This window comes from Triticum aestivum, chromosome 3B (assembly GCF_018294505.1).
Source record: "Triticum aestivum cultivar Chinese Spring chromosome 3B, IWGSC CS RefSeq v2.1, whole genome shotgun sequence".
In the NCBI taxonomy this organism is placed as follows: domain Eukaryota; kingdom Viridiplantae; phylum Streptophyta; class Magnoliopsida; order Poales; family Poaceae; genus Triticum; species Triticum aestivum.
In genome coordinates this window covers 828,544,754-828,558,748 of record NC_057801.1, presented here as the reverse complement: position 1 = coordinate 828,558,748, position 13,995 = coordinate 828,544,754, and the positions used below count along the sequence as shown (strand labels likewise).

The 13,995-nt window shown below is 41.2% G+C and overlaps 1 protein-coding gene across 1 annotated transcript; it reads left to right on the top strand.

Annotated features, from left to right (window-relative positions):
* Positions 1–7,224: 7,224 nt before the first annotated feature.
* On the top strand, positions 7,225–9,428 carry LOC123066897 (serine decarboxylase 1-like). The gene is made up of 5 exons (XM_044489881.1): positions 7,225–7,534; positions 7,706–7,937; positions 8,092–8,285; positions 8,397–8,530; positions 8,656–9,428. Exons 1-5 carry the CDS (start codon positions 7,225–7,227, stop codon positions 9,238–9,240), a joined length of 1,455 nt encoding a protein of 484 aa, XP_044345816.1. The 3' UTR covers positions 9,241–9,428.
* The last annotated feature ends 4,567 nt before the right edge of the window (positions 9,429–13,995 follow it).

Here is a 13,995-nt window from a genome sequence, read left to right as displayed (position 1 = left end):
CTCCTCCCATGAATGCTCCAAAGCCTCCCATAGCCTTGCCGCCAACACTTGACCACGACAAAGCTCTAAGTATGCTCTTGCCTTCTCATCGAGAGTACTTGGGTCAATGGACATGAGATTTTGCTCATTTTCCATGCTCTTGATTCTTTCTTCGTAGGCCACCTTCATCTCATCAACATTGGCCCTCCTTTCCTCGGCCGCCACCCACCTTTCCTCGGTCGCTGACCTCCTCTCTCCAGTTTTTCTCCTCTCCTCCATTTCTTTGGCTCTCAAGGTCTTCTTTGCCTCAGCCATATATCCTTCCTTATTGCCATGATATTGTCCAATGACTACTTCTAGTCATTATCTCCTCCCTTCTTCATCTTGTCCTTGCCTTTCGTCCTACCATCGGCCCTCTTCTTAGCATCCGAGTTTGGAGTGGGGATTTTTTTCGTCCATGGCACTTGATGCATCATTATCGACTTCACCTTGTGTTGCATTTCCACCAAGCTCTTTGACTTCTTATTTGGAATTTCATTGTATTTGCGGTTCTTCCACTTCTAAACATCTCCACTCTCTGTCCATCAGTGGTGCAAATTGAATCTCTTGCCTTTCCTTGAACATTTTCCTTGATTTTTGCACGGCCCTTAAACAATTCTTGAGCAATGTTGAGCTACATACCACAAGTGACAAAAGAAGTTAGCCACCAATCCATACATGATATGAAAAAAATAATGGACGAATGCAAACAAACAATCATCTTATCGTTGGTATTTGTATCACTTGGGTTCATATAGTCAACTTGTGCCAGACATACCGAACACTTTTGGCATTCCAACGATATTGTTTGCCATCGACGTCGGTGCAAAATTTCCAATAGATAGATGCCACTAGTATTGTGTATCATGAAGTACTTAGAGATACACTCCCTATAACTTGGGATTGGTTGCTCAACACCGATGAGCGGATCAAAACCAACCTTCTTTCATACGTCACAGAACAATTTGTCCTCTTTGGTAGTGTAATTCCCACCTCTCCCCTTGGGACTGCATCAACAAAGTCCTCTTCTTCCATGTCAAGAACGTGCTTTTCTTGCAATGCATATTCTTGAAAGGGAATTTCTTGGGATGCAAAATCTTTTGATAGAAATTTTTGAGATGCAACACAAGTGTATTGCAAAAAAGATTTTGCACTACATACATCAAATTTGAATAAAATACACTCACATCACATCACAATTGCCTACAAAATGTATCCCATAAAAATCAATGGGAAAAATGGAAAATATTTTTTTACCTCCTAGGCATTTCACCCCACACGTTGGGAACACCTAGTGGCGGGGCTAAGTTTAGAAAATGGGTGTACAAAGTTCAATATTAGTATTATCCCGGTTAATTAGAATGGACTAATATATACTAAATACTAGCATTAAGATTGCAGCTGTGTGTTTTCGGGGTTAGAACAAAAATTAATGCGTGCACATCCTCCGCCCATGGGGACACCGGCAGTTGTGGTGAAGAGTGACACCGGATTATTCTCGTGTGGTGGTATGCAAAGAGGTGAATAGGGCCTAGGCAGTGTCGGGGGAGCCACTGTCACCATGGAAGGGATCGTTGGTGGCGGGGCCATCGACATTGTTGCCACCTTCTTCTTCGCCCGAGCAATAGTTGTGGCTGATGGATCCTGCGGCGACCTCTTCTCTGAGACCTTGTTGGTGTACAGGAGAGCTTTGGCAGTGATGGCGGAGTCCTTAATCGCTTCCCTGCCAACCACAACGGTTGTTTGTGGCGTAGCAAGGCCTTGGCACCGGACGACGTTTGGATTGTTGCCACCAACGCGAGAACCATGGGAGGGATTGTTGCAGCTGGTGTGCCGGGAGCGGCAGTGATTTTAACAAGGTTATATACTTGTGGGAAAAGGAGGGGCACTAGGGCTTTGAAATACAACAAGGCGTTCCAAGATTGCTTGATGGACTGTGCATTCAAGGATCTGTGTTATAATGGTGATGTGTTCACAAGGAGCCCGCATGACCTTGTCTAGGATAGCTTAGAAAGTCTTCGTGCACGTGCTCCTAAGGACCCGTGCCATAGAGTCATAGTCATCACCGTTGAACCTTAATCTATCCGAAGCTCTTGACTCTAATTTTATTTACCATGGTGTTTCATGGTGGTGAGGCGCCCGGACGCCTACTCTTAATCTATGTGGGTTGTGAGATCGATTCTACATCCATTGTGATGGTACTCTAGCTGGCCTTATGATGGCATTTATCAGACAAGTGGGTTGTGTTCATTTTATCCATTAGAGGATACTTAATTACCATATGTTCCAATACTTTTGAATTTTTGATAAACCTTGAAAACAACCTAACTTAGGCCCTGTTCGGAGACCCGCCACTCCACCACTCCGCTCCCGGAGCTGGAGTCAAAAGGCACGGAGCTGGGAAAGAGATGCTCCAGCTCCTCGTATTTTTAGGAGTTGGAGTGACTCCAAACAGGGCCTTACTTTTATTTTATTTTCCTCTAGGCCCCAAAGGTTACTCTCAAGAAGCATATTAGAAATGTGAGCATCTCGGTCAAAAATCATGAGATGTCCAGTACCATCTAGCGTGATAACAACCACGCAAGAGCACGTCAAAGCCTCAAAGTGCTGTTCACTGACGTCGAGTACATATCATCTAGAAAAACACTGGGGAGCTGCAACAAGCACTCACCCTTCCTGTGGTACACGCTAAACTAGAAGTGATACTTAGGCATCCACGCACAAAGAAAAAAACGAGAAGCGCCTAAGTAATTCTCATCATCTTAGGAGCCATGTCAAGGAGCTGGAGATGAGTGCGTCAAGAGCGAGCTAAGCAGAACGGTGGTGTTCATGAGGCCACGGGGCGAGGCCTCGTACAAGTGTTAGCTTGCCTGCGAGGGGAGCATCACACATGTGATGGTAATGCCAAATGTGAGTGTGGAGAAGATTGACGGCTTCCTTGAAGTGCTCGTCACCATCCCTTCCATAGCAAGTAGCTGCTGGAGCCCAAGGATACACGTGATCTAGCTCTGCAGGAATCTCCTCGAAGCTTCAATCGGGGCGCCGGCTTCCCGTGGGTGATCTCGTTACGTACACATTCGTGCCAGCATCTCTAGAGCACCATCAGCAGTTGGAGGCGGTCTCCCTTGTTGAGATCAGCAACAAGGTCCAGGAGCCACTCCGGTTCGCTATTGCGCACTGCATGGACATCGGGAATGCGCCACACTTGCACTATAGGATCCCCAGCATAAAATAACTTAAATCGTTTGTTCAGATCAGCATAAAAATGATTGATCTGGCTTTCATAATTTGGACCGCAATGCCTATTGTTATCCATTTTATTTATTTGTGTTCTCTAGGATGGTGACAAGTTTTTAGTTGATTAATAAATTGTTTGAATGCATGGCTTGAAATTGTTTTAGCTTAATGGGATGTCCATTGCCTTGCGCCATGGTAATAATCAGGCTTGAGCACGAAAGTGCTCTCCATTCACAACACACAATCTTAGCATAAAAATAGCTTAAACCACTCTCACACGTTGATCATTGGTTCCCTCCCACAACCTGGTGTAGAATAGCACGCAGAAGACGTGAGAACCATGTCCAATAGGTGCTTGGCCATCACCAGGATTTTTCATTGATCTCTCTATCCTCATGATGCGATATCTAATCGATATCGACATTTTGTATACTCTAATAGAAAGGTCAAATGTACGTACGTGTAATAAAAATTATCCTCTCCTTTTATTTAGGAAAAAACTTCCAATCTATTCATCTTTAATCATGGTAGTACAACGAACACTAAAAATAATAAAAGATTGTAGTTTCTGCATGCCAAGTTAATTATGTCTCAGTCCAAATAAATAAATTATGTTTTGGTCTCGAATTTCTGGATCTCACGTGATCGTTCAGCCCATCTCTCTATACACGGTTTTGAAAGTAGTACGGCCTACTATATGTCGCCATACAAATAACTCATGGAAGTTCAAAGTCAAGTCTTTCAAACATCCGCCAGACATATTTGTGAAGATTTTTATTCATATGGTACCATCTTAACTCTCGGAACGTCCCACTAAACACACATAAAACCAACCATCTCACTATGCACATGTTCGAAAAGTAGTACAGCCTACTACATATGGCTGTACAAATAACTAATATTGAAGTTTCAAAGTCTGATTCTGGACAAATCACTGATCTCGACATATCGAGTCATATTAGGACATGCCGTTGCTGTCTTAATTAGGCTGCTTCTTCAGATAGTGCTTAAACTAATGTGGTAAGACTCCGTACTAATGCAGTACTAGAGTATACTTAATCAGAAGAAGGATCCCTTGCGAATCGTGCTTGTTTGCTTTGATTGTATACTTTTCTTGTCAGATTCTTCCTGCTTTGCCTCATATAATTGGTGAGGGCTCAAATGCACAATGGTTTCCTTTTTTCCTTTTGCAGCGTACGCACAGAACAGATACAAATAAACGTTCTCAAACCACAATTAGTTAAAGGAGACCTGAGACATGAATAAAAATTAATTATGTCTACTTTAGAACTCTCATCAAGATATCAATAATTGGAAAGTATCAAGATATGTTGATCTTTCGTGTTTTATATAGCAATAATTGGTAAAAATATGAAGATATCGGATTTGTATGTGCAACTAGACACATTGGAAAGATTACCAAGATATCAGAGCTTGCCTAGCAGTCAAACTTGTCGATCAGAGTGGGTTTGCTGGATCGATGATCACATCCCGTCGCGGTCCGACTCACGTACATATGGCCTAGCTACATGGTGCAAATAGGTGGCCGTACAGCCTAGCTACATGATGCAAATAGGTGGCCGATACCATCCAGCCTTTATTAGTTCAATCAAATGAACTAATAAATATTTCTCAAAAAAAATGAACTAACAAAATTATAAACAAGATATGATTTTGGAATGGTAGAAGGTACAAGCAAATTATATCTCGGCAACTTGACACCTATGGTAGACGGTCTAGGCAATGTGCTCTATATCGCTAGGGCTTCTATATTCTCATATTGCTTGTCCCTCATGCGGAGCTATATTCTTCTTTATATACCCGCGGTGTGACAGTAGTCTTCTCACCTCTGAGTAGGTGTCCTCTCCGTGTACAGCTGGCATTCCGCCCATCACTGGTGCAGAATCGGGTTTTAGTCCGGTTCTGCAAACGGCACTAAAGGGTGGGGACTAAAGATCCCCTCCCCTCCCCCCCCTCCCCGCCCCACCCACACCCTTTAGTCCCGGTTCAACACGGCCCGGGACCAAAGGCCCACCACATGCCACGAGCCCGCGCCGGGGCTGGGGGACCTTTGGTCCAACCGGGACTAAAGGATTTTTTTCTTAATTTTTTTATTTATTTTGAAAAAAATTGATTTTTTTTTATTTTCAAATTTCTGAATTATTTGATAATTTAATCTCTAATCATCCTTCATCACTTCTCAAGTGTGGAGCACTCATTGCCTGATATGCTTTTGTAAACATTATATGCTTTTGGAATGTTAGAAGCTAGGTACAAGCAATTATATCTCATGGGATAGTACGCGTGAAATAGCAATGCGGAACGGGCGAGTTGGTTGGCAACTCGACACCTATGGTAGACAGTCTAGGCAATGTGCTCTTGATCGCTACAGCTTCTATCTTCTCATATTGCTTGTCCCTCAAGAGGAGCTATATTCTCCTTTATAAACCTGCGGGGTGGCATTAGTCTTCTCACCTCTGAGTAGGTGTCCTCTCCATGTACAGGTGGGATTCCGACCATGTGCGAGTAGAAATCATGACTCCTTGCCAAATAACATGCAATGGTCTATTTTTAGGAACCCAGTGCATATACTACCTACCTAGGTCAGGAAGCTCTGGCTTGCATATGCCTTAGCCAGTACGGCTTGTATGCAGTATACATAGGAGTACAAGGATATGGTTTTATAATTGTCCCGAATTCAAGTCCCCCATCGGTGTGTGTAATGAAGCGAACAAGTCGAGTAGACAAAAGAACTCAAAGCTTCCTTGCAAGTATATGCCACCTGATGGTTTTTTGTGTGCACATTGGATGAATCCATTGATCACTTTGATGCTCAGCCGGTGGGTAAGGGGTTCAAGCAACAGTATGTTACTCCATCCGTCCTATAATATAAGAGCGTTATTTACACTAGAGTATGAGTTATGAGGATGCACTTAGTCCAGTGATCAAGTCGGCGACAATTCGACTAGTTTTATCTTTTCCATCTCACAAAACTGAGTATATGAGAGTTCGTCATGTACAACGTATTTCTTCATCATGGCCTGGAAGAGGAGACATATATGAGGCAGCCCTGTATATCAAGACAAAAGTAAACCATATGAGGCAGCTCGTGTCTTTATGGTCCGAAGCAAGCCCCAAGGGTGTGGTATTCTTGTCTCGGTAATAAACTTCAAGCCATTGGGTTCTCTCACTCAAGAGAAGATATATCTCTATTCTTCAGTAGAGGAGGGATCATTAATTTTTCACTCATATAAGTTAAAGACACCGTTGTGGTGAGCTCCTATGACAATGCAACTTATGTGAATCTATGTGTGGATTTCTCAACCTTCTTCGCTACACCAACTCATGTCCTGTCTGACAGTACATGTACTATCAACATTGCACGCAACCCTATCAAGCATGATTTCACCAAAAATATGTTGATGCTTTCTTTGTGCCCTTCAGTGTGCAGGATTGGATGGTTGGTCTTTAGTATGTGTATTTCCAGTTATTTATTCACGAAATGGCCAGACTAAAACACGACATGACTTTAATATTTTCAAAGTGAGTTTTTATTTTAAAGTGAGTGTTTTTTAGGAAAAAAAACTCAATGCTATTGGTCCCCATAAGTTTGAGTAGGGGTGTTAGAAATATATTTATAGCCGTGCATTTTTGCCAATTGTATAAGAGTTTTTTTTTAGTTGTGGGGTATATAAGTGTATTTCTACATATTTCCCTCAGCAGGTATATTTTTATACAGTGGTCTTTGGCCCATGAAAATGTAAGTGGCATATCCTAAGGGATCAAATCTTTTATCTATTCGTACACGCCCCCTGCCTGCCCTCATAGTTTCTGAATTGATGTATGTTCCGTCGTTCCCCATCAGGCTATCTCTCTCTTCTTCACCTATAAATACCACGCCCTCTACGATCCTTCTCCCACCCACCTCTCTCTCTCTCTCTCTGATAATTTTGAGGCTGTGATTTGAAGATGGCAGAGAAGAGTGATGTCTTCGTAGGAGGAGAGATGGTACTGGTAGAGGCGACGCCGGCGGGGGATCACCACGGCCACCAGCACAACCTTGGTACCACTGTTGTCGTTGTTGGCCCGTCAAGGGTTACTGATGATCACCTCAAGGTGGTGGGAGACACGGGCAAACATGAGCAGCTGCTGGTGGAGCGCTTCGCGGTGGTGGAACCGCCCGTGGAATCACAGGCTGCGGCGGAGCGGCAGGCCGACATGGTGGCGCTCCTCGCCGGCTTCGCCCACCACCTCCAGGAGAGGACCGCCCACCACTTGGGTACACCTTAGTCCACACGTGTTTCACGATTGACAGCACCACACCATATTCATATTATTATAGTATTACATACGTTCCATTTTTATCATCTGCCCCGTACCTTCCACTTTGGTAGTCGCATCTCCAAAATGAGTATTTTCTAATGTGCTAGTGATTTGGCATTGTTGGCAGGGTACCCGTTTAACCTGGACTTCGACTTCAGTGCCCTCAACCAATTCCAGAGCTTCTTCATCAACAACGTGGGCGACCCTTTCATCGGGAGCAACTACGGCGTGCACTCGAGGCTGTTTGAGGTGGCCGTGCTCGATTGGTTTGCCCGCCTCTGGGACCTCCAGCAGGACAAATACTGGGGATACGTCACCAGCTGCAGTACCGAAGGGAACCTACACGGCCTACTAGTTGGGTCAGTATATCTTGTTCATTTGCACGAGGCTTGTTCACGATGCTTGTTCATTTGCAACGCATGAATTTCATGTGTATTTTGGATTCATTTCGACAAGCATCTGTACATATGCAGTTATTTCCCTCGATTTTTAACATGAAACTAACATTTGCAGGAGGGAGCTTTTTCGTGATGGGATTAGATACGCGTCTCGTGAGTCGCACTACTCCATCTTCAAGGCGGCTAGGATGTACGGAGTTGAGTGCGTCAAGATTGATACTCTTGTTTCCGGAGATATGAACTGCACAGATTTTAAGTCCAAGCTGCTGAAGAACAGCGGGAGACCTGCGATTGTCAATGTGAATATAGGTTACCATCTTGCTTTTACATTTTCATTCAAATGGTTAACAATGGCTTTGCTTAAGTGTCTCTCTTCATGGTTCATGTTGACACACTTTTGTTTGCTTTTGGTTCTTGTAGGTACGACCGTGAAGGGAGCCATCGATGATCTTGACAGGATCATAAGAACACTTGAAAAATGTGGGTTCCAAGATCGATTCTACATCCATTGCGATGGAGCTCTAGCTGGCCTTATGATGCCATTTATCAAACAAGTGGGTCATGTTGACTTTTATGCAGTATGGGATATGTAATTGCCATATATGTCATAATAAATTTAAATTTTTGGATAAATCTGGAAGATGACCTAACTAACTTACTTTTATTGATTTTCCTCTAGGCACCAAAGGTGACGTTCACGAAACCTATTGGAAGCGTGAGCATCTCGGGCCACAAGTTCATGGGATGTCCAGTGCCATGTGGTGTGGTAATAACCAGGCTCGAGCATGTAAAAGTGCTCTCCATTGACATTGAGTACATATCATCTAGAGACGCAACAATCATGGGTAGCCGCAACGGGCACGCACCCTTGTTCTTGTGGTACAACCTGAATAAGAATGGTTACAGAGGCATCCGCAAAGAAGTCGAGAAGTGCATGAGAAATGCTCATCACCTTGTCAGCCGTCTTAGGGAGAAGGGGGTGAGTGCATACCTAAACGATCTAACCAACACGGTGGTGTTCGAGAGGCCACGGAATGAGGCATTCGTCCACAAGTGGCAACTCGCCTGCGAGAGGGGCATTGCACACGTCGTGGTAATGCCAAGTGTGAGGGTGGAGAAGCTCGACGTCTTCGTCGAAGAGCTTGCTGTCGGAAGAAGGATGTGGCATGAAGGCGGAGGGTTTAGCATGTCGTGTGTTGCCGAGGACACCGGGGAAGGAAATTGCCTCTGTGATGTGCATGCCAAGAAGTCAATAGCTGCATAAGATCGTTGGAGGATTGGCGACTGATATTTTATAAAACTTGAATTTTTCAAGGGCGCACATGATTTATCTGGCTTTCATAATTTGGACCACAATGCTTGTTGTTATCCTTTTTTTTCTTTTGTTGCATTATCTATGATAGTGACATGTATTTAGTTGTACACTGATTAATTGATTGATTTGGTGTTTTCTGTTGTGCGTAATCTGAAATTGTTTTATTTGCATCGTGCTTCCTCCAAAGGAACCACACGAGATAGTAAGTTTTTGGACTCCCAAATGCAAAGGTTTGCAGCTAGAACCAAGTTTTCCTTGGTTAAGAAACCAAGGGAGGTGGGGGGGGGGGGGGGGGGGGGCTCACATCTTCAAGAGTGCCACTTTCTTCGTCGTCGTCTATTGAGCATCGTATTTTGTGAGAATAAATTTACTCTCATTCTTTTGGCGGTGCCATGAGGTTAAAGAGTTTTTAGTCCTCGCAAATCCGATTATTCAGATCTGATAAGTTTAGGTTGGTGTGTCAAGCCATTTTTGTGGTTTGATTCTTTGTGAAGTTGAAATCTTTGGACGTCCAACACTTCTAGGGGATCATCCCCGGCCCAAGTACGTTCATCGATCAAGGTTTCTCACCTTTTGGGTGGGCGAATCATGATGCTTTCAAAAACCATTATTGTAATGTTTGTGTGGGTGAAAGAGTGACAACATTGTTGCTCCAGTCCAATTGCAGCCCGTTTATCAAAGTCTTTGGAGTATTTCTTCAAATAGAGATTGATGCAGCGAAAAGGTGTTTCCAAGAGACTTCATTGTAATTTTTAGTCATAGGAGTTACTTTGTATTCTTTTTGGATCTTAGATCCAAATCAATGTACATGTAATTGTTATGAGTATGAATAAAATTACATGTGTTTCTCAAAAAAAAGTTTATCAAACCGTGAATCAATTTTTTTAGTAGTTCAACGATTAGCCCCACAACACAATTAAGACCTTCCTGGAGTCCGCAATTGTACAATCTTATCAAGTTATGACCGTTTGAAGCAACTCTTATCAAGCATAGAAATTTGGCCATTTCACTAGTACAATTAGGCCACAAGAGCTTCAGAATTTCAATTATAAGTGGCTTGTTTTCTCTCTTAAAAATCTGAAAGTGTTTTACACAAGAGTTGCTTCTCTGCAGTTTTTTGATTCACTCTTTGCATAAAACTGTAACTTATCTCTGCTCATGTTTATGCAATGGGAGTATAAATGAAAGATGTGACTGAAAATTTGTTGCTGTTTGTTAACTATCAGAAAAAACTGCTACTTATGTCAGTAGTAAAATTGCTACTGTTTGTTAACTGTTGTTTGGTTAAGTGAAAAACTGTTGTTTATCTCTTGCATTCAGTATGTATACAACTAGCAGAGTGTCCCGCACATTTCTGCGGCTAGATTTCTATTTATAACTTCTGTATTTAGGAAATACTTTCCTTGTCAGCATTTTATCATCACATCCGGTTACAAAGATAAAAAACATGATATTTGCATTAAAATCGCACCAATACATAGGCATTAACATACTCTCCTTGCTGGTGATGTATGTTTTATCCATGCATTATTTTGGATAAATCTTTAAAAAGCAGGAAGCTGCAACTGTTTTAAAGATCATGATATATTAAAATTTATGGGATTCCACTTTAAGATACTCTCCTTGCCAATATTTGTTCATCACATCCGGTTATAAACATAGTGAAAGATGGTCTTCTCTAGTGCATAGTGCTAATGAGTTCCTTGGTGCACGGTCGGACTGAATTTGAAAGATGGAAATACAAAATCAAGTAAGTTGCTGACATTACTCTAAAGAAAAAGTCTGCCATCATATACAATGTCATCCTCTGTTGCTCCCGGGAGTCCTATCTTGCCGCCATAGCTTGATATATATGAACACTCCTTTATGCAGTAGTTTGCGAGACCGATATGTGCTTTTTTTCTCATCATTTTCTAGAACATTTTATCTTAAAAGCTGAAAATGTTTGCACGTACGTGTAATGACATGTACTCATACCTGCTTATACATGACCTAGCTGACCGTTGTATTGATCATTTTTTGACCGTTGCACTGATCATTGTTCTGATTAATATCGAATTCTAATAAATATGGGCGACGTATTTGTACTACTTGGGCAAACCTCTCTCACTAACCTTATTTTAGTTCGACATTTTAGTTTCAGGTTGATATTTCAATATGCTCGTTCCTATAAAAGAAATCTCAGAATTCGGCTCACTTGATTGATTTATGTGGCACCTGTATCAATTCCAAATTGCTAATTTCTAGTTTCATACCAATTCCATAAATTTGGACAAATAAGTACTTTTTTAGGGAAAGGACAAAGAAGTGCTAGACATATGGAGATACTAAAATTTCGGTGCTAGGGAATAATAAGATGAGGTAGATACACCGGTAGTCTTTAAACTTGCACGCGACGGTCAGTTTAGTGCATAAACTTGTAAAATACGTGATTCTGGTCATCCAACTTGCGCGGGCGTGCAAATACAGTCACATATCCCGTACATGGGCGTATCCGATGCTTGGCTGCCTGCTGTCAGCAACAGATGGCACTCAGCGCGGCGTGTTTTTGAACAAAGCGCCATAGCCTTTTATATTTGTGAAAAATTAACAACTGGTGGGTTCCACTTGTCAGTATATAGCAAAATTTAAACACGAAAAGTGTGTCGCCCAGTCTAGAACACACGCCTAAGGCGAGGACACAATCCTGTAGATGTTTACATAGGATAACTTTGCTTTACCGTACTATAACGAAGGAGCTCGTGTAACAGAAATGGGTTCCATTTTGTGCGGCCTATTTTGCATCTGCTCTTTTTTTTTTACAAATTAATAGACGCATAGTATGTAAATTATAATCTCAGTAATAAAATGAATTTCAAATATTGTTCATGTATTATTTTAAGATAATATTCACGAATTGTAAAAAAATCATTTTTAAATTTGTAGAATAATTTCAAAAATGAAAAAATGAATAATTTGAAAAATAATAATAATTAAAAAATGTATGTATAGTTGCACCTGTTCTTTTATTTTGAAATTTTTGGAGCAGAAAAGTTTGTTCATGTATTATTTTAAAATAAAATTAATGAATTATAAAAAATTAATAATAAGAATATAACTATCTTTAGAATTACTATTCATAAATATTATTTTAATTACACAATAATTTCAATAATTATATGCACATTTTTATAATCCAATTTTTCTATAAGTAAAATATTCATAATTTAAAATCTAAATTCTTGGTATGAATATTTAATCCTGTCTAATATGTAAATTACACTGTATTCTTTTGAATATAAATCGTGATTAAAAAGTATACACAAGTGAATATTCGTAAATATTTAATAAATGTTACCTGCAAAAATATATTTAATAATGTTGTATTCATCATTTTTGTATAATTTAAATATAAGCCGTGAGTGTATAATTCTTTTTGTATTCATTAAACTTCTTTATTTAATAAGTAACATTTTAAATGTCTGTATTAAATAAGTATGGGAATAAGTATATTTTATATAATACCCAAGTGTATATTTCATAAACTGTTGACTCTACATGTTACTTGTATTAAGTCACGTTACGTGCACGGCACATATTTAGTTGATAATCCCGGATGTTTTCAGTATTAGTGAAATTGTATCTCATCTTAGACACGTAAATGTTCATGTTGCAGTTGTTGGGTCATTCTTGTGCGTACCTGAGGTAGCTAGTTCGAAGCCCCACCACCCACTTCTGTATAGGGCTCCTCGCTGGAGCGTATTTTTGGTACCAACGATGAATTTGTTTCTGCAAATAAAAAAAGGTGAGGCTGTTTTACGCAAGAACATGTCGCACCGAGTGCCAGCTGTCACTGACAGTGGGCCTTGCCCACTCTAGCGTGCCAAGCAAGCATTGGATACGTCCACGTACGGGATATGTGACCGTAGTTGCACGCTCACGCAAGTTCGATAACCAAAATCACGTATTTTACAAGTTTGTGCACTAAACTGATAGTCGTGTGCAAGTTCTAAGACTCCCAATGTATTTACCTCTAATAAGATTGAGGGGTGTAAATTAAACAATACACGCACCTGACATGAATGATAGTTCATGTATCTAGATATAATCCTATTCATGCCAATAAAATAAATGTGATACCTAGGTGTTTTTTTATGATAGTGTACGTCCAGACATAGTTAAGTAAGTTATAAAAGTTTATAGGCTTGTCAAGACATTATATATACATGGCTATTTGTTTCACAGTGCTGATGTTGAGATGTTAAAAAGTTGTATAGACTATGTTGTATTATACTGAAATAGGTGTGTTAAAAAAATGTACATATTATGTTCCAGTACATACCTAGATATTTGAAATAAAAAAAAGTAGGTACACCTAGCTAGCTGTGGCTGTGATCGATCTTGTTTCTACTGATTGCAAGGCAAGTCTTCTATCCATCTTATACCATCTCATAAAATATACGTACCTAGCTAGCTCTTGCTTTGATCGATTTTGTTGCTGCTGATTGCAAGGCAAGCCTTCCATCTATCCTCTACCTATCTCCATGCTGATCGGGATGCATGCATGAGGTGAGTTTGAAGCATGAAGTTGTGGACGCGCGGAGGGCATCTAGGTGTACTTAGCAGCGTCGTCGGCGGCGGCGGCGGCGGCCACATGCATGAGGACGTCGGCGGCAGCCGCATGCCAGAGGTAACTCTGATACGCGGTGCAACCCGAGGCTGCCG